This window comes from Pholcus phalangioides, unplaced genomic scaffold (assembly GCF_987345545.1).
Source record: "Pholcus phalangioides strain wild (caught in Gottingen) unplaced genomic scaffold, Ppha-v1.0 ptg000004l_1, whole genome shotgun sequence".
NCBI lineage: Eukaryota > Metazoa > Arthropoda > Arachnida > Araneae > Pholcidae > Pholcus > Pholcus phalangioides.
The window spans coordinates 52,512,962-52,539,364 of record NW_028301597.1 but is presented as its reverse complement, the minus strand read 5'-3'; the positions used below and the strand labels follow the sequence as shown (position 1 = coordinate 52,539,364).

Below are 26,403 nucleotides of genomic sequence, written 5' to 3'. Positions count from 1 at the left end.
TTTATTTTTTTGTGTTTTATGACAAAGTCATTTATTTTTTCCACTGTTAAGAAAACATTGCTGTAAAAAATAAGTACTCCTGCTGTTTTTATCTCTTAAAATAATTAAATCAGCTTATTTCTTATACATATGCTGAAAAAAAACTATTTAAAAAAAATTTGACTTTTCTGTTGTTTTTTCATGATTTTTTCAAAATAGTACATAGAAAAGTTTATTTTATTTATTTTACATATACAGTGAGACCTGTCTAAGATGGACACTGTACGAGATGGAAATCTGTTTTAAGCAGAAAAAATATATATAGTCTGGTGAATAATTAATTCTTTTTCAATATTAGAAAAACTCTCTAAGACGGAAACTGTCTAACGCGGGAACAGAAGGCATATTTAGTCTATTTGCAGATACAAAACCTGCTAAATCGGAAAGATTTTTGTCCAAGTGCAAGTTTTTATCCTTTGAGTGGGAGGAAAGTTGCGTCATTCTGATCTCCCTTTTGTTAAGCAAAGTATTTCACTTTTTGGAAAAATGATGAATGCTTATTATATATCTGAACTGGTTCCGTGGGGGGATTGAGAAGAAGCAAATTTACTATTCAAAACTTAGTAAAACCTTGCTTAGCATTTCATTTACAATGAAAATGCTTTTTTTTTTAAATAAAACACTCCTATTTCTTGGAAAAAGTTTGATAATTTCAGGAGTAGTATACAAGGAAGACTGAATTATTGTTCACAATTTATCGATACTGTGTTTTGGCTATACTGCACAGATTTTAATTCAGTGTAGAGATGTGGCCACGAGCAACAAGAAACGCATATTAAATTTGAACACAAAAATGGAATTTCGTAGAGGTGTAAAAAAGCAAAATTTAAATGTTATAGATATGCTGAATCTTTCTTTCACGAAAGTTATTGGTTGTTGATCTCATTATCATTTTTTTAAAAAAAAGGTATGAAATTTTTCAATTTTTATTTTAAATATAGTAAAACCTCACTACAATGAACCTCGCTACAATGATACTCGATATAACAGTGTTCTATATATATATATATATATATATATATATATATATATATAAAACTTTAAATAACTAAGATACTTCATATGAAAAATATATATATATTCTGGCCACTTTTATGAGACTTTTTGAAAAAAACCACTTATAAAATCTTATGTCATTTAAAAGGTATACCATCAGAATGTACCCCAAGGATATAAAATGTGGTAAAAATGAAACATTTTGGCTTATAATGAACCAATGTGATATTTTTCAAGGAAAAAAATTATATTTAGGCAACTTTTATTTGATTTTTTGAATATATATATATATATATATATATATATATATATATATATATATATATATATATATATATATATATATATATATATATATATATAATAAAGACTAAAAGTAAACATTATTTTGACAGTTAATACATTTGAGTAACAAAACACAATTGTACTTATATGACTATATTAATTATATTTGTACATTTTGACTTAATATAATGATTCATGCTTAGTAAAGCGAAATTTATATTTTATTTTTCATGTACGCTTATACATTTATTATACAGTATTCATTAAATTAAGTTTCATGAATAGTTAATGCAATAATTCAAAACAATTAATAAATTTTAAAATTCTAGGATTAAATGAATTCATGAACTAATTAGAAATGTTAATGTAATGTGTCAAATGGGAGTTGGTGAAAAAAAAACGGTTTTGGGTGAATAAAATAATTTTTCAAATTAAACCTTCATGTTCATTAGAAGTGTTCAAATTCCAAATAATTAATTTCACTTTTAATTGATCAATAAATATTTCTTATGATGCAACAAAGATGAACTTTTGCAATCTGATATATTTTTGCATAAAGAATTATTTTGTATATGATAAATCCAGATAATATTAATCATATATATAGATTAATTTTATATAATATTAATCATATATATAGATTAATTTTTGAAGTTTTTTTAACATGCTTAATTATGAAGTTATTTTACCACAACAGTGTTAAAAATTTTTTTAATTACTTTATTAAAATATATGCTGTAAAAATCAAACATATATTTAATATATATGGTAAATATGAAATGGTTATACTTGTGTGAAAAAAAATCTACATTATAATATTTAACACAAGCCTCTATATATTTTTCCCAAGAAATAATTTGAAATTGCTGATAAAAAGCCAGAATATGAGGCATTAAATCACAAAGAATGAAATAATTATCAGCTACAACCTAATTGTTGTAGCTGAGGCAGATGGAAGAGAGTAAAATTGAAAACCTAATATATATAATGACTGGTGGTGATATATAAGATGTGATGTTTCTTGTTGTGATGGTGATTGTAAAAAATAATAATAGCTTCTGTGAAGATATGAACTATGGCACACTGGTCTTTGTCCTTCAGAGGGCAGCTGGTGTCTTATTTAATTATAAGACTTTATCATCCCAGCAGGTGATGATAAAGTCACTGCTGCTGCTTCATTGTGAAAACTAAAACAAAAGTGTTAGAACTAAACTGCCCCCCCCCCCATCCAATGATGCAAGTCTCAATTATGATCTTGCTGAAGACAGAGAATGTGCTCCATAAAGTAGCCTACTACAGGGTTAGCAAATTTTTCTTATGATAACACAATTTCCATTTGAGCTAAATATTTTATATCATCATTTTGGAATTCAAAGTAAAATGTCAGAAAAGACACTTGAAATTATAGTGTTGGAAAAAAAACTCGATCTGACTGTCATAAAAAGTGTTATGCAAAGTGTAAAATCTGTTACCCATTACATCATTGGACGCATCGGACATCAATATTGAGGAGTGGAGCAAGTTCTGAACATTTATCTACTGTGTGTTTAAGCATCATAGAGCTTTTTTCTGAAAGTATGAAATATATCCGGAAGCATGCTTTAATCCTTTAAAATGTCATAAGAAAAAAATAAAAGGTTTAAGGATAGTAAACTTGTATTTTTCATGTATAAATGAAATAAATGGTTGTACAAAATCAATTCCAGGGTAAAAAATATGCCATGCCTGTAGAGACAGTGAATATAAACAATAAATTAAATGAAGAAACTGAATACTGTGAAGAGATGAACAGTGATAGTAATGTGGAGAAGTAACTTGGAAAAATGTCAATTATAAAACAAAAAGCACTTGAAGAAATAAATTAATCTCTACAGAACATAGAAGAGTCACCAATTAAACTTCATAGGGTAGCTCCACAGTGCAAGTCAAACAATGCCAAAAGAAAAGTTGAATCTGCTTGCAACACTTTAAAATCAAATGTTTGTAAAGTTTTTGAAGAATTACCAGAAAAGGAATCTCAAAGCACACTTAATGAAGATATTAAACAGAAAGCAAATATGAATATCTTGATAAAGTTAATTAGAAACAAGACTCGATTTACCCATCACAAGGGGAAAACTGCAAATTTTAACTCTGGCCCCTGCTTTAAGAAAGGGGAACAAGGAAAAAAATCTGAAGAGTTCAATGTCACTGAATATGCCATGAGAAAAGCAGGAGAGCATTTCTAAATGGCTTTTGTTAAAAAAATCGTTGAAATTTAATTTTTTGCAATCTAATTTTTTAATGCAAAAAGGTTTAAATTTTCTTTCCCAGTCATAATTATATTGAGTTGAGTGAGTTATAATTCTACAAGCAATTTAATTTAAGTTTCAGAAATACCAAACCCCCTAACCCCAATAACTACCACATTTGCTCAGTTCTATTAAAAAGGCTGTTGTTAGGGAGGTTCCACTGTATTTCTAAGTGCAATATTCGCAGAGATATTTAAATTGAAAAACCGGAGAAAAGCTGGGGAAAAAAACCAGGATAAATGTGTGGGTAAAACCACACACACACACAAACCTACCTTTTATTTATATATATATGCTTTTAGGACCAACAGTTCACCAGTCATTTGCAGTGTGCCCAGAGGGTAATACATGCTTTTGAAAATAGCAAATATAAAATTTGATGATATAATAAAAACTTCTTTAAAATGTGAATGAAACCAAAAGGTTGAAAATTTTTAAACTAAAATGGTCTTGGATAGAAAGGACAAAAAAAATAAAATAAAATAAAATAAATAAATAAAATATGCTGGCTATCACAATGGATGCCAACATAAGATTGAATGCAACAACAACAAATGCATAGTTAGTGCAGATGCTTTCTTAATTTACCTGTACAGGATATGAATCACCCTGTGTAGGATTCTCATTGTAAAAAAAATTATCCCAAATTAAGTTTTCTAAAAAAAACTTAATAAATGAATAAGATCAGATTGAGGGGTGTCCTGAGTTTGAAAAGGTCTATCGATTTTTCTCCAACACTATAGTGGTTGCACGTGGGATCTCAAAATATTCAAATTTTACAAAGTGTCAAAGTTTTATTAGAAATAGAATTTCATGTACTTTTTGTGAATTTTTTTTAATTCCAATGATAAGATAAAAAAATCAAAACCACTAATTTGAAGAAAGATTATCATTCATTTTGCTCATTAAAAAAATTAGGTAAACTTACAGCTTGTACAGTGTCTGCAACATCACGACCAGCTGCTTCAGAAAACTTTTGTTCCAACAAATATATACGAAGTTTCAGTGAGAAGTTCTCTTTCCTGAGAGCATCGATTTCCTTAATTAAAAAGAAATTGAATGAATTGAGCTCCACCAAAGATTCTTCAAAATAAACACAGACTCTTGCTAATCTGGCACATCAGATCAAGGTGTGCCGGATTAGTGAAATCGCCAGATTACTGGAAGTCAACTGAAAAAGCTTATTTTAACAATATTAACTTCTGGGCAGACATACAATGAAATGTTTTACTCTGCTATGCTCAAAGAAAACCAGCCTAAAACATGCCGGATTAATGCAGGGTGGATTATCGACAGTATCATAAACACAATAAGTTTGAAACCATTGAATTCACCATTCACTTCTTTTAAATGAAGAATGAGTTTTCAAATCTTTGGTACCTACATTCCTTGTTTAAAAATTTGAATCTTTACCATTTGGTAATTTTTTTTCATCTTATAGGAAAATACTATTCTGTACAGTAGCCATCTCTTGAAAATTAGATGATACTTATTAGAGTTTTCTAATGCACTAGAGCCTTGAAAGTTTGAGGTTCTGGATAATTCAAGATTTTGGAATTTTTTGAAAATTTCTCCTCAAAACCTCGGCTTTTTTTGTTAATAACACATTTTATATTTAATAAATAAATATATTTGCACCTATTTGGCCGATATACTTTGTTCTTTTTACCTTTCTTTCAGGTCAAAAGAAATAAGAAGATTTTCGTGTATCGCAAGAGCAAAGATGACATAGGGTCTAGAGCAATTTACTAGCTTTCTAGCTTTTAGCTCTTGCTCTCTTCCCTGTCCCAACTTTCTTCACCATATTATGAATTAACTATTTTCTACAGTGTCCCTTCAAACATTTTTTTCTTTCTCTTTGCATTTTCTGTCAAATATTGTAAAGTATGTAATTTAATTGTCAACTCTAATTTGTATAGTATTATTGAAATTGACTGGGGCCAAATAAATTATGTTATGTTATTTCATTTTTCCTACAAATAGCAGTAGTTTGAGTTTAAGAACATTTCAGTCCCTGGCAAAGTCTTCAATCTCCTGGACTATGGTTTTTTGAGAGCTCCACGGCCAGAATTTTTCAAAAGTCCTTCTATAGTAAATTTGTGATATTAAAAAAGTAAAAAATCATTTTCATATGGTCCCAATGCTAGAGCACCTGTCAGCTTCCTTATAAGGGGTTTGGCACCCCTAATATTATGAATTAAGCCAATGAATCAAGAATTGAAAAGGTGAGAATAAGTACAAATATGTATTTGTTCCAAAGAAAACAAGCTAGAACAGTTCCATCAGATGAATAAGTTCTAATCGCACAGTTACCAGAGATGGACCTTGTAGTATTTTCTTAATTTTTTATTACACTTTTTATAGTATATTTAGTACAGTATATTTACCATAAAATAAATATAAGGAGGTCCCCCCAACTCAAAAGTTTGTTTTTTTAATATTTAGGATTTTCAGTAATTTGAGGTAGTCTATCCCATTAACCACAAATTATCGAGGCTCTAATGTACTTGATAACATAACATAATTTGTCACTGAAGACCAAGGGAATCAATGATGCCCCTGCTCTATATCAGTCACTTCCTTCATTGTTATTCTGGTTTTAAGTCACGATTTCAATACCAATGCAACTCCCTAGTCTGTTATCTAATAGTAGTTAAGAAATATAATCTACTCTGCTTCCTTTCTCCCTTGAAGATGTTTACCCCCAGATTTAAATGAAAAAAAAAAGTTTGAAAATCCAAGTTCCTTGGACCACAGCTTTCACCACTATCTTTATCTTGCAGCTAGTCACGATCCTAGAAGCTTGCACCCTTTTCATTTTCAGGGCTCCCACTCAAAAGCCCCCTCCCCTAGACAACACAATCATAGCATAATAAAAATTTCTAGGAAAAGAGTTTTTATTAAAAAAAATTTTCAATTATATTTTTTTTCATAGCACCATTTTAGTCTATATATATATAAAATTGATTTTCTGCATCTCTGTGTGTATGTATATATGTTCTCTACACAAATCTACAATTTTAGATATAGTCACTAAATTTTGCATATATACAAAATGGGACCAGACTTGAACGATAGACTACTTTGTCAAAGAATGCCAGAAATGGGCAAAAAAAAAAATTGTCTGACAATAATGGTTCCTGGGCTTCAACAATTACAAATCACTTTCGAAATGTTTACTTTGGTTACTGTGGTTCCCTAGCAATGACTTGGAGACATGTATATTAAGGTGGAACGAATTTTTTTTTTTTTTTTTTCGAAATTGCCATTGTAATAGAATTTAAAATATGCGTTTATGTGAAGAAATACCATTCCTAATTTTTTCCCCCAAAATTCAAATTTCTTGAGGTTCCACATTGCCCTTGAAGTTTTATGCACATGTGGAATTCTGTAACATGACGCAGCGGAGGAGACTTTCCTATTCCCCTGAAAACGTGATTCATTCAGTGACCACTATGGTTTTCCTTTGTTTTCAATATTCATTTGCAATCTTACCCCTTAACTGAGAGGGTGTATAGCAGTCAAAATGATGATCAGAAGCTTTTATTGTTGTGACATTTTAGGAAATTCTAAAGAGTGGGATTCTCGAGTCTTGCCCATCTATGGCGATGTTAAGCTTTGTTATTTGCTGACTCAACGCAATATGAAGGCACAAATACAAATACAATGCCACAACAGGCAAATTGCCCAACGAGGTGGCTGAACATCATGGATCCCAGAGCCATTTTTTTGAGGCCCTACCTACTACTGCTACATCACACATGCACCCCGCCCACACCCCCCCGCGGAACCCCCAACAAATCAGTACATGCGGGAATGTGCGTGTAGGTTTTTTTTTTTTTTGTTTCTCTGTAATGCCTGTTATGTGTAGTGCTGCCATCTGCCACCAGTTTTTCTAACTATGAGTGAAGTGTTACGATTGAATGATTTATCATTGTAGGACTGTTGCTCTCTGTGGCGAGACTTTTTAACGGGGAGATCGGCTCGCATTTGCGCCTTGAAGTTGGAAACCACCGTCACTATAACCACTCAACCACCACAGCGGCAAACACAACAAACAATCAAGAAAAGATCCGGGCTATTGCAGACATTTTTGAAATTATCGTGCCAAAGATAGAAAATATTTGGAAAACTACTTCAATTCCTATGGTTTCTCACCAATGGATTTGCAAAATTTTCAAAGACTACTGTAAATCCAAGAATCTTGAGAGAAATATGAAAGCAAGGAAACATTCTCAAACTTTCAAATTGAACTTGAAATCTTTTCAGTGCGAAGCACGGAAATTGTTCAACATTGCAGCATGCAAATGTGATTTTGAAGACTTGAAGTGTGACAAGTTGAGAAAGGTCCCAAATTTAGAGCGAGATTTCTTGCAAGATCAAAGAAGCACACGCAAGATGGCCATTGGTTGAGTAGGTGTCCTAACAACGATGAAATTGAAAAACAATGAACAAAGGAAACTGGTATCCCGTTTGAAGTCATCTCAAGAAGAAATGGCAGAAACTAGTTCATCAACCACTGAAAACTATATCCAACGATTCTGAGGAAAGTGATCTATATGAGCCAAAACACAGTTTACCGTTGAAGTTAGCATTTCCATCTACCAGTACCTGAAGCTGGCCCACCAATCGGTGCCGAAGCAAGTACTTCATTTGCTTTTGAAGTGGTATCATCATCCTCACAGATGATAACTAAATTACCAAATGTTGCTCTTGCTTGTGATAGAACTGGTGTGTCTGATCGATCAGCTGCAATTATTGAAAATGCTGTACTGGAAGATGTTGGGTTATTGACGAAAGAGAAGCCAAATATTACAATAGACCGGATGAAAATAAGGCGTGAAGAAAGAAATCACAGAGAGTTCTTTTGCAAGATAAAATTCCTAGAACAAAATGTGCGAGGAATATATTTTGATGGTCGAAAAGACAAAACCTTAGCTAATGTCAAAAAAGGTGATTCTTTCCATATAAAAACCATATCTAAAGAACACATAACCGTATTACAGGAACCCAGGTCAATTTATCTTGGTCACACAACTCCAAAAAGCAGTAAAGCAAGGGATATAAAATCATCAATCCTAGACTTTTTGAAGCAAGATTTTGATACGAAGGAATTGATGGCGATCGGATGCGACGGGACTGTTACCAATACTGGTTATAAAAATAGTGTTATCAAATTAATAGAGAATGAAATAGGCCATCACTTTAATGAGTTGCCTCTATATCAGTGATTCCCAACATGGGCATTAACGCCCCCTGGGGGGCGATGGAATGTTCCGGGGGGGGGGGTAGAAGCTACGGGTATAATATGGGATCCTATGGGTTAGATTGTGTTGGGGACGATGGGAGAAAAAAACTTCTACGCCAGCACAGAGAATTTATTCTCATTACTCTCAGATGAGAATCTCATTTACAAAAAGCTGGAAATCAAGAGAATTTTGAAAATTAGAAATGAAGGATTATCAGAAGCAGAAATCCGTACATTCCATGTTTCGAAACTTCCCTGCTAAGCACTATTCGGAACTATGTGCATGGGATCAAGTGCAAGCCACTGAACCACCTATTATAAAAATCAGGAAATGGACCCACAAAAATGATCTGAACCTGCTTTTCCTTCTGTACCGAATTTTCCGTGTCACACACAAGTAGTTGAATGGTGCGTATGACTTGTAACTGAAGCATGTGTTGCTGTATTAACAACCAAGAGCTGGTTTGCACGCACGCACGCACACACAAAGAAAAACACTTAATTTAAAAGTTATTCAGTACATCAGGCAAAACTTAATATACACATATTGGGTTTATATATATAAACCATACTGAATAACTTTCAAATTAAATGTTTTCCTTTTTTTTAAATAATTTTTAAAAATCAACTTCGTTTATGTTTAAAAAGATTTTTATAATGTGTACTTAGAAAAGTCTTTTTGCTCGACCTTTAGGGTCTGTGAGGAACCTTAAGATATTAAAATATTTTCCTAGATTTTGGTATAACTACTTAAAACCTAGAAAGGCATCTTTTGAATACTAAGACAACATCAATTTCCCAAAAAATTTGAAAAACACCCTTTTTCGTTCCACCCTAATGTATATGCCTTTTTAATGGTTTGTCTATTTATACAAATACAACGCCACAACAGGCAAAATGCCCAACAAGGTGGCTGAGAAAAAAATGCCCATAAAAATATGGATGTCATGTATTTCAAAAATACAGCAACCCAATTAAAAATACAACTAACACAAATTATAAACAATTTATACACATGATAAAATACTATACAATGCCCATAAAGAATACTTATGGTTGTCTTATTCTAAGTATGGATAGCTTCTCAATTTTCCCCAACATGTTTATTGTATTTCTTTATAAACGTGTCAATTGTGTTACAATTTACTACCTCCGGAGGTAAGCTATTCCATTTATTCACATCCCTATGAGAGAAAAATTACCTGCGACACCATAACCTTGCATTGTCCCTCACCAATCGATACTGGTGTCCCCTTGTAAAAGCAGTCGATTGGTGGTGTATTAAAAGTTCATGGTCCATCCTATCCATCCCATTGAAAATTTTGAACACTTCGATCATATCTCCCCGACACCTGCGTTCAGCCAATGTAAACATATTAAAAAAATGAAGTCTCTCTTCATAACTCAAGCCCCTTGTGCCAACAAGGACACGCGTAGCTCTTCTCTGCACCCATTCAACCAATTCTATGTCCCTCTGTAGGTATGGTCTCCAAAACCTTACAGCAAACTCCAGTCCAGGACGAACTAATCCTCGAAAAAACGGAAGAATGACTTTAGGAGAACGCGAAGAGACCTTTTTGAAAATGAGACCAAGCATTCAATTCGATTTTTTGACCACCGCTGAACAATGTTCAGAAAACCTAAGTCGCTCGTCAATGAGAATTCCCAAACCGGTGACCCTAGTTGCATCCGGGATAGTGACACCAGTCAACTCGTAAGAGAACCAAAATGAGCGACCATGCACTTATCAACGCTAAACGTCATGCTCCATTCATTTGCCCATGCTGCAATCCTGTTTAAGTTGGTCTGGAGCAACTCCCAATCGCTTTGATTCCCGATTACCCCCCAATTAGCTTCACGTCATCTGCGAATTTGCTAGTAATCCCATTGATACCCTGATCGAGTTTATCGATAAAAAGTGAAAAAAGTATGGGGCCAAGGACACTTCCTTCAACTCCACTGACGTCTGTCCAACCAGAGAATTCGTCGTTCACCATAACTCGTTGCGACTTATCTGTTAACCACGATTCTATCCAATTCAGCAAGTTGCCCCCAATTCCAATCTCGTGTAAACGCTTCAAGAGTTTGCCATGTTGGACCCGATCGAATGCCTTCTGAAAATCAAGGTAAACAATGTCTACATTTTTGCTCTTACCCAAAGCCTTAGTCACATGATCATAGAAGCAAAGGAGGTTAGTTACACATGACTTCCCCTTCCTGAACCTATGCTGATTATCCTATCCACTTCATGAATTGCCTTTTGATGATAATTTCCAAAATTTGAGAGGGAGCTCGTCAAACTCCCGGGATGATAATAGGACACAGCCTCTCTACTACCCTTCTTAAATATCGGAACAACGTTAGCAAGTTTCCAATCTCTTGGGACGATACCCTCAGCAACACTACTCCTTATTTTTCAATCCTCCCAGTAATTGCAGAAAACCTGGGCAACACCGGGTATTATAGCTAGTGTCCTATAAGATTGACTCAAGCCAAAACAAAATGACAGAATGACTTGGTTACAAAAAACAATTTTTGGCCAAAACAGTACTAACCACCACATAATTCTTTTCCCCTCACAATATATATTACGTTCTATTTTTTGGAGTCTTCCACAGTCCAGTCTGTCAACTCTTTGACAACACACAGTAAATTATGAAGACGCAAGTTGGTTTTTAAGAATGATGTTCCTTTGAGACCACTTTCAAATAACACAGTGCAAAATGTGTAAATTAAAAAGGTCGACGTAAATAAGTTAAGGTGAACCAAATGGTTTTACTGTGTTGCCTATCCTTTTTCTAAAGGGATTTGTGTACATTTTACTGTTCAATACTAGTGTAATAGTTTTCAAATGAAGACTTTCATTTCTAGCTCTTTGCTGATAATTGCAAACATTGTTTATGCTTCTGCAGGCCCTAAAAATACAGAAGACAATTGAATGATACAAACCGAGAAGTGGTCTTTGTATCCAACTGCTTTGTAATGCAAACTGTTGCTTCACCTATACACAAAATGTGGACTATCATTTTGAATGTGTGTGACGAATGTTAGTTACTTTCCATCTTGACAGAAGATTTTAATGACTACCCCACTTGTTGAAACTTCAAACTAAGCAAATAAAAATTAACAAAATGGTTCACATACACCCCCAAATAACCTTAAAAATGGTACAATTTATGCTTTGGCAGAATCCTTAATTGCAATCTATTACATCTGTATTTATTTGGCAATATATATTGATGGTTTTCTTCTCAATTAAAACCGATCGCTCAAATTTTGTTGATAGATTTGGTAGGGAAAGTAGGACAAAAGTAAGACATTTTACCAAAAAAGTAGAACAAGTGGGAACCCTGCATTTTTTATGAATCACTATACCTCCACATGGTGAATAGTATGAAAGCAAGGATGCTGCATCTAGACTAATGATTGCTAAGACCACTTCTAGTCTTAAAGTAGTCTGCAAAGGTGATGGTTTATTGAATCAAAAAAAATTTATGCAGAATTATGACAATATATTTTTCTTGTCAATTGAGTATTGTCACAATGAAACATTGTGTGCAGACAGATAAAGTGGGGGTGGCAGTTGAAGCGCTATAGGGGTAGAGATGTAAAATTCTCGAGAATAATCTTTCGGAGAATATTCTTATAAGTTTTTGATAAGAATATTCTCCTGTTATTTATAATATATAGTTACATATAATATTCTTGAGAATATTCTCTGGAAGGACTACTTTCATAAATTATTGGGGAATATTCTTACAGAAAATAAGGGGCCGTTCAAGTATTACATAAGCAAATTTTTAGTCCGCAAAACTCTGAACCCCTCCCCCTCTTGTCAGCAAAATTTCGTAATCAGCTCTGCCCCTATGAATCCTATCGCATATTGGTGGATCAGAGACGTACACAGGGGGGGGGGGGGGCTCGTGCTCCTCTCCCCCACGATCAAAAATTTACTTTTTTAATGGGAGAAAAAATTTTTTTAATTGAAATTTCGGAATAAAATACCTTTATATGTTATTATAATAAATTCCTATTAATTTCAATGTTATTTAAAGGCTGTGAACTGAAAATTTATCTTTAATAAGTTCATTGTGACCCACCCTCTCAGCCATATAATGATAAATCGCATAAAGGCCCTTGGACCAAATATGGCCCGGGGGGGGGGGGGGGGTGGTATCTGATGCGGTCTGCCCTCCTCACACCTAATTTTGTAAAAAAAATGAACTAAGCGGAACATCTACGGATCGCTTAAGTGTCCCGTGGTACAATTCCAGAACATTTAAGCGGCCCGTGACACATTTAGAGATCCCTTGAGTGACATGTGACGTAGTTTTAGAGCACTTAAGTAGCCCCCAGTGCGGTTCTACATCACTTAAGTTACCCGCGACACATTCTCAGATTATTTAAGTTATCCGCAATATATAATTACGGATCACTTGAGTGATGCGTGGCACAGTTCCAGAGCACTTGAACGGCCCGGACAAATTTCCAGATCACTTGGATCCGCAAAACATTTAGAGATAACTAAAGTGGCTCTGTAGGGCACTTATCAACGGGGGGGGGGGATGTTACTTCAAGTGCCCACAAATTATCAAAAGGTTTTTCTCATTTTTGGAACACCGAGTAAGATGCTATTAAAAATATTTCATATTTTCATAAAGGGTAGTTGATGACGAAATACTTGAACAGCCCCTTATGAGAATTATTCTGAAGTTATTAATAATAGTCTTTCCAGAGAATATTGTCCAGAATTTATGTAATAGCATGTATTATACTAATTTCGATAAATAACTTGAGAATAATTGTTATTTTTGATAAGAATATTCTCTAGTAACTTCTAATATAACTTGAGAATAATTGTTATTTTTGATAAGAATATTCTCTAGTAACTTCTAATAGTAGTCCTTTGAGAGAATATTCTTGAGAATATTCTCTGTCCCAGTCTCTCTTCCCGTCAAGAAGATGGGCATTTGAAGTTTGTAGACTACAATATTAAAGTTTGAAAGCAAGAAAGTTAAACCAACAAGGCTGAATTGCACAACTTTTAAAGAAATGTGAGTGATGCCGAATTTAAGTGTATGTGCATTGAAGAAAACAACAGTTTTGTATCTTCTTAGAATGAAGCTGATTATATAAGAATAGCTTCCTTTATCAAACAACTTTGATTTAATTTCTTTTGTTTTGAATTTATTTCTGAAAATTTATCTAATTTTAAAATAATTTTTTAAGCTTTCAATCCAAAAAGGTTTTTAAAAATCTTTATAACTAAACTTTTAAAACTTCTCAACATGATCCGGGGAGTAAAACCTCTCATCAAACAAAGTTGTCATTGGGGGTGATTATACCAAAAATTGTTTTGTTGTAAATGTTTCAGGCAATGAAAACTGATTTATATTTCACAATATAAACAAATTAGTAAAAAAAATTCAAATTATTTAAAAAAAAAAAGAATATATTCTCGATTATTCTCCAATTTTTACATCCAGTAGAATATTCTCACCTCACATATCTATATGGGGTTTGTTGGAAAAAAATATTTTATTTATATATATCTCTCTCTCACACACACACTTATACATATATACACATATATATATACATATGCGGAGTCACCACACAGAGCCACAGCTTCTTAATAAACATTTATTACGACGACACAAACATGATAATCTGGGTTAATGAAAAAGACAGGCATAGAAATTTTTGAACCTCACGCTTTCGTGTGCAGTGACTCTCTGCTCTGCTGTTTTCCAGACGGTCGTCTCCAGTACCCGGGATCACGTGACACGCTCGAGGTCGTTGACCCGACTCTTGGGGGGTCGTCTGCGTGAGACACCACACACTTCCTCCCCAGTGATCACGAGTAATAATAGGTGATCGCGTACTATGGAGTAGCATCAGTGATCACGAGCACTGTAGACGATCTGGAAAGTGGACAGTACGTCCAGAACGAGTGGTTCTGACTGGTTTCACAGCAGAATCAGCTGCGAGTCTGTCAGACGTAACTGCAGTTGGTACGTTCGGAGATACAGGTACCGGCTCCACCGTCGGATTCACGAGAAATGCCGGTTTAAGCCGATCGACTGACACTGACACAGTTTTTCCTCTTATGTCCACGTTGAACACTTTGTCGGTCCGGCTGATCACTCTGTATGGTCCTTCAAATGGCTGTTCCAGAGGACGTTTCATCCTATCAGTTCTCACGAAAACGTGAGAAGTAGTTTTCAAATCATGGTGAACAAATGAAGGATGTCCTCCATGCCGTTTGATTGGTCGTGGCTGGAAAGTTTGGACGTGAGTTCTCAGCATTTGTAGAAACTCTGAAGCGTCAGTTGAGTTGGAATTAGCTCGTGCTTGGAAAAATTCACCAGGTAATCGTAAAGTTTCTCCGTACAGTAGTTCTGCAGGTGTGCACCCCAAATCTTGTTTCAGAGAGCACCGAAGACCGAGTAGAACTGTAGGTAATGCTTCAGTCCATTTATGGGTTTGGTTGCATTTCAACACGGCTTTGAGAGGGCGATGCCACTCTTCCAACATACCGTTTGCTTGTGGATGGTATCCAGTTGTCCTGACCCGTTTTGCTCCGATGAATTTGGAAAGCTCTCGGAATAGCTGCGATTCGAATTGGCGACCTTGATCAGTTGTTACTGTCAAAGGTTGTGCCGTATCGAGAAATCCAGGTGGAAAGAAAAGCTGTAGCTACCGTAGTTGCTGTGATGTCGCGGATAGGTACTGCTTCTGGCCATCGTGAAAACCGGTCTATCATTGTCAGGCAATAAGAATATCCATCGGAAATGGGCAGTGGGCCAATGATATCCAAATGAATATGTTGAAATCGTTGGGAAGGTTCCACAAACGATTGTAGCGTGGTTCTCGTGTGCTTGTGCACTTTGGATCTTTGGCATGGTATGCACACTTTTGTCCATTTAGCACAATCTTTAGCTAGACATGGCCAAATGAATCGCTTTCTGACCAAATCAATAGTGCGTCTAATTCCTGGATGTGAGAGTTTGTGCATATTCCAAAACACATCATATCGAAATTTTTCTGGAATATAAGGTCGAACAGCACCTGTTGATAAATCGCAGTAGAGCGCTTTAGCTGCGTCTGGAAGAAATACTTTCTTCAGTTGCAAAGCTGATTTGCTCTTTAGAAGTTCCTCTAGTTCTTTATCCCCCTCTTGTTGCTCAGCGATGGCAGTAAAATCAAGAGGTCCAGGAACTGAAATTGCTGTTACGCGTGATAAGATATCAGCGGAAATATTTTGCGATCCAGGAATATGGCAAATGTTCGTTGTGAACTGCGATATATAATCTAAATGCCTTAGCTGTCTAGGTGAGCATTTTTCACTTTTTTGTCGAAACGCATAGCACAGTGGTTTATGGTCACTGAAAAGTATAAACTCACGAGCTTCAAGCATGTATCTGAAAAATTTTATGGAAGAATATGCGGCAAGAAGTTCTCGATCGTATGCGCTATATCGTGTTTCGGTGGGTGAAAGTTTGCGTGAGAAAAAACCTAGCGGTTGAAGACCATTGTCCGTCACCTGGTGCAGTGCACCGCCTATAGCATAGTCGGAAGCATCTACGTGTAGAGCTAATTTGGCAGACGGGGATGGATGTGCCAGCAATGCGGCATTAGCTAGTAGCTTTTTGCAATCTTCAAATGCTTTCAAAGTTAATGTAGACCACACAACTTTTGTTTTGTCTTTTCTTTTTCTCGTAGAACCTTTCAATAGATCATGCAGTGGCACTTGTGTCTCAGCTGCATGCGGTAGGAAACGGCGATAAAAATTTATGAGACCTAAAAATTTACGCAATTGCTCAATTGTTTCCGGTTGCTTGAAATCGAGTACAGCTTGTACTTTGTCTGGGCGAGGTGTGATACCAGATGGTTTGATCACATGTCCCAGAAATTCAAGCTCAGAAACACCAAATATGCATTTTGACACATTTAAAACTAAGCCATACTGTTGAAGACGTTGGAATATTTGTTTTAAATGAATTTTGTGTTCTTCGGCATTTTCAGAAAAGCATAGAATGTCATCAAGATATACATAGCAGAATGGTAAACCTCGTAATACTTCATGCATGAACCGCATAAAAGTTTGAGCGGCATTTACGAGACCGAAGCTCAATCTTGTATACTCGAATAAACCCCAAGGGGTTGTGATTGCGGTTTTTGGTATATCTTCTTCGGCAATGCCAATCTGATGGTATGCCTTGAAGATGTCTAGTCTAGAAAAAATAGACTTACCGTGCAATTCTTGAGAAAAGTCTTGAATATGGGGTATCGGGTAAGAATCAAATTCCGTAACACTATTTAGACGACGATAATCACCGACAGGACGTACAGTACCATCTGCCTTGGGCACAATATGTAACGTAGAGCTCCAAGGGCTTTTGGAGGGCCGGATAATCCCTTGTTCCAAAAGGAATTCAAACTCGGTTTTCACCTGTTGTTGAATTTTTGGATTGAGACGGCGAGGTTTGGAAGCCACCGGTGGTCCTCGAGTGATGATATGGTGTCGCGTCACATGTTTCACTGTTTTACTGATCTGTGAAGGGTTGAAGACATCTGGGAATTCTTGAAATATAGCACTGTATTCAGAATCTCCAATGGTAGTGACGGAAGGTTGTGTTGTGGGCTTGATCGATCCGAGTACCCGTAATGATGTTTGCGAATCGATGAGTCGTCGGTTTCGCACATCAACGATTAGGTTGAAGTTGCCGAGAAAATCAGCTCCAAGTATTGGTGAAGTGACGTCAGCTACGAGAAATGTCCAGGAAAAAGGTTTCCGGAGACCTAAATCCAGTTTCTTGACTGTGGAACCATAGGCAAGAATCTTGCTGTTGTTTGCGGCGAACAAATGGAAACTTGGATGTAGCGCTGACGAATTTTTTTTAGGTGGGATAACAGAAACTTCACTGCCAGAGTCAACAAGGAAACGATCACCCGTAACTCTGTCAATCACGAAGAGCCTGCTGGATTTGCTGCCCGATTCCATCATACCAGCGATGATGGAAGGTCGTCGTTTTTTTTCTGGAATTTACATGGCTGACGGCAGTAGCGGGCTTTCTCACCGAACTTATTGTGATAGAAGCAGATATCCCGTGCTCGACTTGAACGAGATGTTGAACGCCTAGCTCGTCGCTGTTGGGAGTTACTGCAATATCTCCCTCTAGAGAGTCGATTCACCGTAGCCGTTAGCTCTGCCACTTGTTTGGTGAGCGTTTCGATGACTGATGACGAATCGTTTCGATCTTGAGTTGACTGCATTTGCGATGATGATGATGGCTGGATTCAACACACATAATTTTAGAGTGTGACTTCAGCCACTTTGTTGGCTAGGATAGCAAGTTGATCTAATGGCTCACTGGAAACCGATAACACTGCTTGAATATTTTGCGGTAAGCGTTGCATCCACAAGGTGCGCAAGAACTCGTCAGTGACTTTGTTGCCGGAGAGTTCTTTCATCTTTCGCAGCAGTTGACTTGGCTTTTGATCACCCAGCTGTAGCTCGTTCAAAAGTTCCTTGACTTTTTGATGTTCCGTCGCGGCGAACTCCTTTATGAGGCGATCCGACAAGGCTTGATAGCGGTTGATTGCCGGAGGATTTAATATCAGATCCGAGACGAAAGACAAGCATTCTCCGTCCAAGGAAGAGACCAAGGCTGCATACTTCGTGTCATCGTCAGTGATTCCACTGAGTTGAAAAGCACTGTTGCACTGTTGAATCCATAGTTGCACATTCGATTTCCAAAACGGAGGTAATCGAAGTCCAATCCTCGAAACTTGAGCATTTTCTTCCGCCATCGCTCAGCTCCAACGGGAGAGAGAGAAAAAAAGAAGAGAAGACGAGAGAGAGGAGGAGGTCACACACCAGAAGAGAAGAAGAGCAGATGATGATGCGTGGGCGAGAGGGGTCTGTTCTTCAGGGGCCTGTTTGAGGGAAGAATCTAGTCGTCGTAACCACAGACATAATGGAGGCTCGGAAAGAAGAAAATTTCCGAAAATGCATGAGATTAAATCTTCAATGAAGATGGACTTTTTTTTATGGTTAATGTTCCTAAACGTCGCTGGTCACCACTGCGGAGTCACCACACAGAGCCACAGCTTCTTAATAAACATTTATTATGACGACACAAACATGATAATCTGGGTTAATGAAAAAGACAGGCATAGAAATTTTTGAACCTCACGCTTTCGTGTGCAGTGACTCTCTGCTCTGCTGTTTTCCAGACGGTCGTCTCCAGTACCCGGGATCACGTGACACGCTCGAGGTCGTTGACCCGACTCTTGGGGGGTCGTCTGCGTGAGACACCACACACATATATATATATATATATATATATATATATACACACACACATATATACATATATACATATATACATATATATATATATATATATATATATATATATATATATATATATAATGTTTACTAGAAGCAATTTAGGCAGGGTTCACACTGGTGCAATCGATGCATCGTGCAGCACAACATAAATCTTGACACCATCGCTTAAAAACATAGATTCTATATTGGTGCATCAAATTTGGTTCACACTGGCATGATCTCAATGCTGCAGTGACACCTGCAGAGTTGCCCCAAAGCAGAATGTTTTGCAATGAGCCCTCGTCTGACTGGAAATGTTCCGAGGTAAAAATCCCCATAATAGCATTTTCTGCAGTTTTCCTGAAAATTCTTCCCGATTGTTCTGTAGTAGCACTAATTGTTCTGCGATGTAAGTCACAGATTTTGGCATATTCTGCTTTAGGGCAGAGTTGTATTAGATAAGAGACAAAGAAAATTTATCGGTCCACACAACGTATCATACCACAAAGCAGGAGGAAGGAATTTCAGAAATATTTTCATTTGTGAAACTGGTAGATCAGAATCAGTGCTTATGGAAGTACAATTTAAAGTTATTCCCAGACAGATATGACTGGTTCAGCATGGGAGCAAATAAAAATTAAAGGACACCAGTATAAAAAAAATATTTCGTCCCCAACATTTTGCTCCCTGAAATTTTGCCTGCCCTGATGATGTGGATATGTATGTGACAGAGTGACTCCATAAGTGATTGTATGAGCGAGTGGACAAGTGACCCAGGAAGCGATCTCGTCACTCACTTCCTTATTCAGTTGCTCAAAAAGTGTATTGAAATCTGGTTCAATAACTAGAAAACTGGGATCTTTGTAAAAATTTTGAGTAAAAGAAGAAAAGAATAGATTTCCCCTTCCTTATCAACCATCCACATACCACATCCAATTCTTTTCATCGTTAACATCATCTTTTTCAGAAGAGCTCATGATAGGAACAGAGCCAAGAAACAAACCGGTTTGGGTATTCTTATCATTAAAGTTATATGAAGGATGTCACAAAAAAAATATTTTGCATCACTTGCCATATTGTGCCAGTGTGATCCCGAGGGCAAGCCGGCATATTGGTGTCCCTTGCAATTTTGAAGCAATTAAAGGGTGAAATCTGTGTCCCTTCTGGTTCAGCGCCCAGGACTCCGAAGCAGAATGTTTTGTATTGTTCTGCAATGAGCCCTTAGCTGATTGGAAATTTTCTGCAGCAAAAATCCCCATAATAGTGTTTACTACACTTTCTTAAAATTCTTCCAGATTGTTCTGTGACGTATATCAGATTTCTGCACACTGTGCTTTGGCAGGCTTGGGGCAGCAGACAAGCATGCTCCTATCTAGCTGTGGCCCTGGTGAACCCTGTCTTCAGGGACCAAACAATGTTGCTGGTTATCTTATATCATTTTGTGCATGGATCGTATTAGAAATTATTCTTGTTTGTGTCTTATAACATGCTCACTGGAGTGAAGCAGCATCCTTTGCTCACTTGTTAAAGGATAAAACTGTACACAAATGCTAGCTTTTTATTGATTTTTTCTGCCATGAACATGTTGGGGCCATACATACACACTTTCTTGCATATATAAATTTATTAGAAATTCCCAGAGGCTTGTACCTCCTACTAACTTAAAAACTGAAAAAATTTACTTTAATATTTTAAAAACATCATAGGTTCATAATTATGCAAAAAAAGAGCTACGTACTAGTAACAATTAGTTGTAGCACAAGAGCAATGAGCATTTCATATTGAAAATCAGATCCAATATGAAAGTATTTTTTATATACAGGCTAGCTCAGATACAATGCCACCAATTTATCTTGTAAAATTTTGGTGTTATAAAGAGTGTTGAATCGTATTTTTACATGCAATTAAAATTGGATGAATTATTCACTGAAAATTTATGGCACTAAGTTGGTTTGGCCCAACATGGGGAAGCTATAATAGGGTTTGACTAATTTTATCATAAAAAAAAACATACTTTAACTGAGACTTTACTGATGATAAAAAGTTAGCATGTAATACAAAAACACTTAAAATTTTAAAAAGTTCATCAATGCAAGAAACAGGACAATGAATATAACTGAGCACACACTTATAAGCACAGAAAATAACAGAATAATCAATATTTAAGGCAGAAAAATTCCCAAATTACAATTAACTTTTTACTTTATCATGCTCTCTAACAGTCCTGCCAGCTTTTCCTAGAATATCATGTGTCAGGGCTCGAGCGCCTGAAAAATACAAATGGCCAATAACTAAAATATCCAGCAGATGCCAATACATTTGAATACATTGAATAAGCTATAAATTTCATTTAAAATACAGAAAAAAATTACTAAATTACTACATTAAATTACCACAAAAGTACCTTTTGTGAAATTGATGAAAAATCCACATTATACAAATACAAGGCCACAACACGCAAATTGCCCAAAGAGGTGGCCCATAACAAATATGGATGTCATATAGTACAAAAATACAGCAACCCAATTAAAAAAAACTATAAACCACACACACATATATATATTATATATATGAGAAAATATTATGCAATACCCGATATGTATTTATGGTTGTCTTATTCTAAGAATGGATAGCTTCTCGATTTACCTCAACATGTTTATCATATTTCTTTTTAAATGTGTCAATTGTGTTACAATTTACTACCTCCGAGGGTAAGCTATTCCATTTATTAACAACCCTGTTAGAGAAAAATTCTCTGCGACACCATAACCTCGCATTGTCCTTTACCAATCGATACTGGTGTCTCCTTGTAAAAGCAACTGATTGACGACGGATTAATAAATCATGGTCTATCCAATCCATCCCGTTGAAAATTTTGATCAATTCGATCATATCTCCCCGACACCTGTGTTCATCCAATATGTAAACATATTCAAAAGATGAAGTCTCTCTTTGTAACTCAAGCCCTGTGTGCCAATAAGGACACCCGTAGCTCTTCTCTGCACCCCCTTTAACCAAGTCTATATTCCATCCAGTATAGCGACACCATTCAACTTGTAAGAGAAACCTGGGTGGTTCGAACCCAAACGATCGACCATGCACTTTTAAACGCGAAACTTCATGCTCCATTCATTTGCCCATGTTTCAATCCTGTTCAATTAGGTTTGAAGCAACTCCCTATCGCTTTGATTCCCGATTACCCCCATTAGCTTCACATCATCTGCAAATTTGCTAGCAATCCCGTCGATATCCTGATTGAGTTTATCAATAAAAAGTGAAAAAAGGTATGGGGGCCCAGGACACTCCCTTGAGGAACTCCACTAGTGATGCCTGTCCAATCAGAGAATTCCCCGTTTACCATAACCCGTTGTGATCTCTCACCCATGATTCTATCCAATTCATCAAATTGCCCCCAATCCCAATCTCATGTAAACGCTTCAAGAGTACCATGTTCGACCAGATCAAATGCCTTCTGAAAATCAAGGTAAATATCTACATTTTTGCCCTTACTCAAAGCCTTAGTCATGTGATCATAGAAGCAAAAGGAGGTTATTCACACATGATTTCTCCTTCCTAAACCCATGCTGATTATCTGACAATACATTATTCTCTTCTATTCACTTCACCAACTGCCTTTTGATAATAATTTCCAAAATTTTAGAGGGAGCTCGTCAAACTCCCGGGATGATAATAGGACACAGCCTCTCAACTACCCTTTTAAATATCGAAACATCAGTAAGTTTCTAATCCCTTGGGACGATACCCTCAGCAACACTACTACTGCAAATCTGTGAGACTAGCCCCAACAATTCATTAGCACATTCCCCAAGGACAGATATCATCTGGTCCTGGTGCTTTGCTCACACACACATTTTTTACAAGATATACAGAAGACTGGATGTTGTGGAGATATTTATTATTTGAGATGTTGAGTTTTTTCCTTCCTTAAAAAATTATCTCTGCCTCTACCGGGAGTCGAACCCGGGTCCCACGAGGACCTTTTCGAGGGACCCGGGTTCGACTCCCGGTAGAGGCAGAGATGAGTTTTTTCCTTCCTTAAAAAATTAACATCTCAAATAATAAATATCTCCACAACATCCAGTCTTCAATATATCTTGTATTAACAAGTGGAGAGCGACATTTATGTCATACATACATTTTTTAGAAGATTTAGGACATCCACATCTTCCACTTCAATATTTTTGAGGCTTTTATTACCCCATGCAACACCTTTACATTGAATACTATATTCTATATTAAAACCAAAGCAAAAAAATTCATTGAAAGCACTACACATACCTACATCGCTCTCTACCCTAGACCCTGGGTAATTGAAATCCCCTAGTATTACATTTAAAAATGTAGGAAATTTCATCATGAAGTTTGGATCCCTATTGTTGGGGTTTGTTATCCTCCGAATAAGTTTATGACATCATTTGTTTTCAAGCTCAACCCATATAGTTTCAATATCACTTCTCTGCACGTTACACTCTCTAGCCTTCAAACATGATTTCATGTATATCAACACTCCACACCCCCTTTCCTACCCAATCTATTTCTTAAAACAGTATCGTATCCTGAGATGTATAAGAAAGATTCATCTCCATCGTTTGCCCATGATTCTGTAATGGCTTTAAGATCCAGGCCCTTCACAGCTATCAGTTCTACAAAATCTTTCTTAGGGGCCATTCAAGTATTACGTAAGCAGATTTTCAGCCATTTTTGACCCCCCCCCCCTTCCCTATCAGAAAAATTTTGTCAGCAACTTAGAATATTTCATACCTTCAAAAAGGGGTGGTTGATGATGTAAACAACCTTCAACCCCCCCCTCCCCCTTGTCATCAAAAGTCAGCAAATCTGAACCCCCCCCCCCCCCGATGCAATACTTTAATGACCCCTTATTCCCCGAGCTCCTGGCATTTATTAACACACATTTCAATTTGCCTTGCAATTTAGTGTCAATAGAGAAGCCATCCAAGTCAGAAGTGGGTAATTCCCCGTCACTACTGTTGTGATTATTATTAACTAACCCGCATTCCAGACTGCGTGGTCTGATAGTAAAAAACCTGACCTAAGCCTAGCGTAAACCTCCCAGATCCCCCTCGTATTCTCATATTCAGAGTGATCCCATCCCAATGAAATCACCTATCAGTAAACGCAGGAAGCTCCAAGAACGTGGCTCCAAGTGAGGAGCAAATGTCCTTCAGGCTCAAATTGATTGGTGGATTCTACTCTTATACACCCTACTACCCCTTCGCAGTATTGGAATCACTGCAACATCTGAACCCCCCTCCCCCTCCTTAGCGGATAATAGTAATCCTTGTCCTCTGACAGACTCACTAATATTCACTCCTACCTGATTTGTTCCCTCCCACAGGATTACCTGAAAGGGCAACTTTCAGAGATGAAAAACATCTCGAACATTGCTAATCTTCCCCCCAGGAAGACAACAGCACTCAAAACCCCAAAAATCCCTACACACACTGTTCCTTAACCATAGAATTTCCGATGATTAAACCCCTATCACTATCCCCCTCTACCTCATCCACAACCACACATTCACCCTCTAAACTGTCGTTGAGATTGCTTCTTCATCTACAGGTGGCTCCGTAATAACAGGGCCCTCTAAAACCCTAACTCACTCTTGTAATGCTTCAACCTCGAGTTCCAACCTTGCCCTATCCAAACACCCCTTACAGTTGAAACTATCAGCTACTATCCCCCTAGACCAAGGAAACGTCGCGATCAGCCTCATCGCAAGCCCTACACAGCACTAATCGAGGTATACTAACACTATTGCTAAAAACTAGATAATGTTTCTCATTTTACTATTTTTTAAATGTTAACAGGAAATTAAAATAATGTCAATTACATTACAATGCAAAATATACGTAAAAGATTTACTTATTTTTTCGTACAAAGTAAAATAAAATCCTTAACACTAAATCACAAGGAAGAAATATATGTATATAAAGAAGGAACATACCCTAAAACAAAATATTAAGATACAAAGTAAAATTTATAATTATTAGTATTAGCCAACTATCTATTCACTAACCTAAAACAATAGGACCCAAAATGAAAAAACGAAAATTACTGAGAATACCTGGGAAAAAGTTGGCTAATGCTAATACCAAAAAACTAACAAAATTATATGAAAGAAACGGGAAAAACACAAAAAAATATGATAAAATACTGTATATATATGTGTATAAACCAAGTTTTTTTATTGAAACAGTTGTTCCTTAATTTGGATGGGTCAGCATATATACAGGTCAGATTTTGAGGAGAAAATATCAACCCCTCACTTCAAATCATACAGCTACATGGTTTTTGCACGACTAGCTGGAAGGTCCCCAACTACTACTTAACCTAGCACCTCGTACACATGCCAGAGCGCTTGTTTTTCGATTGTATTCTTGGCCCTAGCGTATTTATGTTGTCGAGTTGCGCATTTCGTGTCAGAAGGTTCCCAACTGCTTTATATAGATGGCATTACAAATCAATAGTCATTTTTGTAACTCTGCACGGTTCCCACCCAAAAAATTAGTAAGTGTAAGAAAAAGGACATAAGTACCCAGACAGCATAATCATAGCACAATTAAAAAACCTTTCTTTTTTTTTAAAATTCAAATAAATTCATAGAATTATTTCAGTATTCTATAAGACTGAGTCAAGACTAACGGAAATAACTTGGTAACAAAAACAACTTTTGGCCAAAACAGCATAGGGCCTACTAGCACCCACAGATAATTCTTTTCTGCTCTCCTCGCAATATATTACATTCTCTTTTGGAGTGTTCTACAGTCTGTCAACTCTCCTCAATGCACAGAAAATTATGTTGCTGTATGTAAATTATGTAATCACAAGTTTTTTAAGAATGACACTCTCTTTCGAGACCAATTTCAAAAGCACAGCAAAATTTATAAATTACAAGGTCCAATGTAAATAAGTCAAGGTGAACGGGATGGTTGTACTGCATTTCCATCCTTTTTTTCAAACAAAAATACTTGCAATATTTATATTTTACTGTTCAATGATAGCGTGATAGTTTTTGGCAAATGGAGCACTTTCATTTCTAGCTCTTTGCTGAGCATTGTAAATGGGCAGTTCCACAGAAACAGGGAATTGCAGGCAATTTTTTTTTTTTCAAAATTCCAGCAAGTCCTTGATTTAATTATTCTTTACATAGTTCAAAGTTTTTA

General features: G+C 36.2%; 1 protein-coding gene across 8 annotated transcripts in view; it reads right to left on the bottom strand.

Annotated features, from left to right (window-relative positions):
- The window catches only part of LOC149087828 (uncharacterized), a 337,458-nt gene that overhangs the window by 246,820 nt on the left and 64,235 nt on the right, over positions 1-26,403 (bottom strand). For 7 of the 8 annotated variants that reach the window (XM_089231745.1, XM_089231740.1, XM_089231739.1 and 4 more), the window contains exons 3-4: positions 21,401-21,465; positions 4,540-4,650 (exon numbers count right to left, since the gene is read on the bottom strand). In XM_089231745.1, the coding sequence (XP_089087871.1) occupies positions 4,540-4,650; positions 21,401-21,465 (176 nt within the window). Of the gene's footprint in view, positions 1-4,539; positions 4,651-21,386; positions 21,466-26,403 lie in introns of all 8 variants that reach the window. The other variant, XM_089231746.1, reaches the window with a different exon arrangement.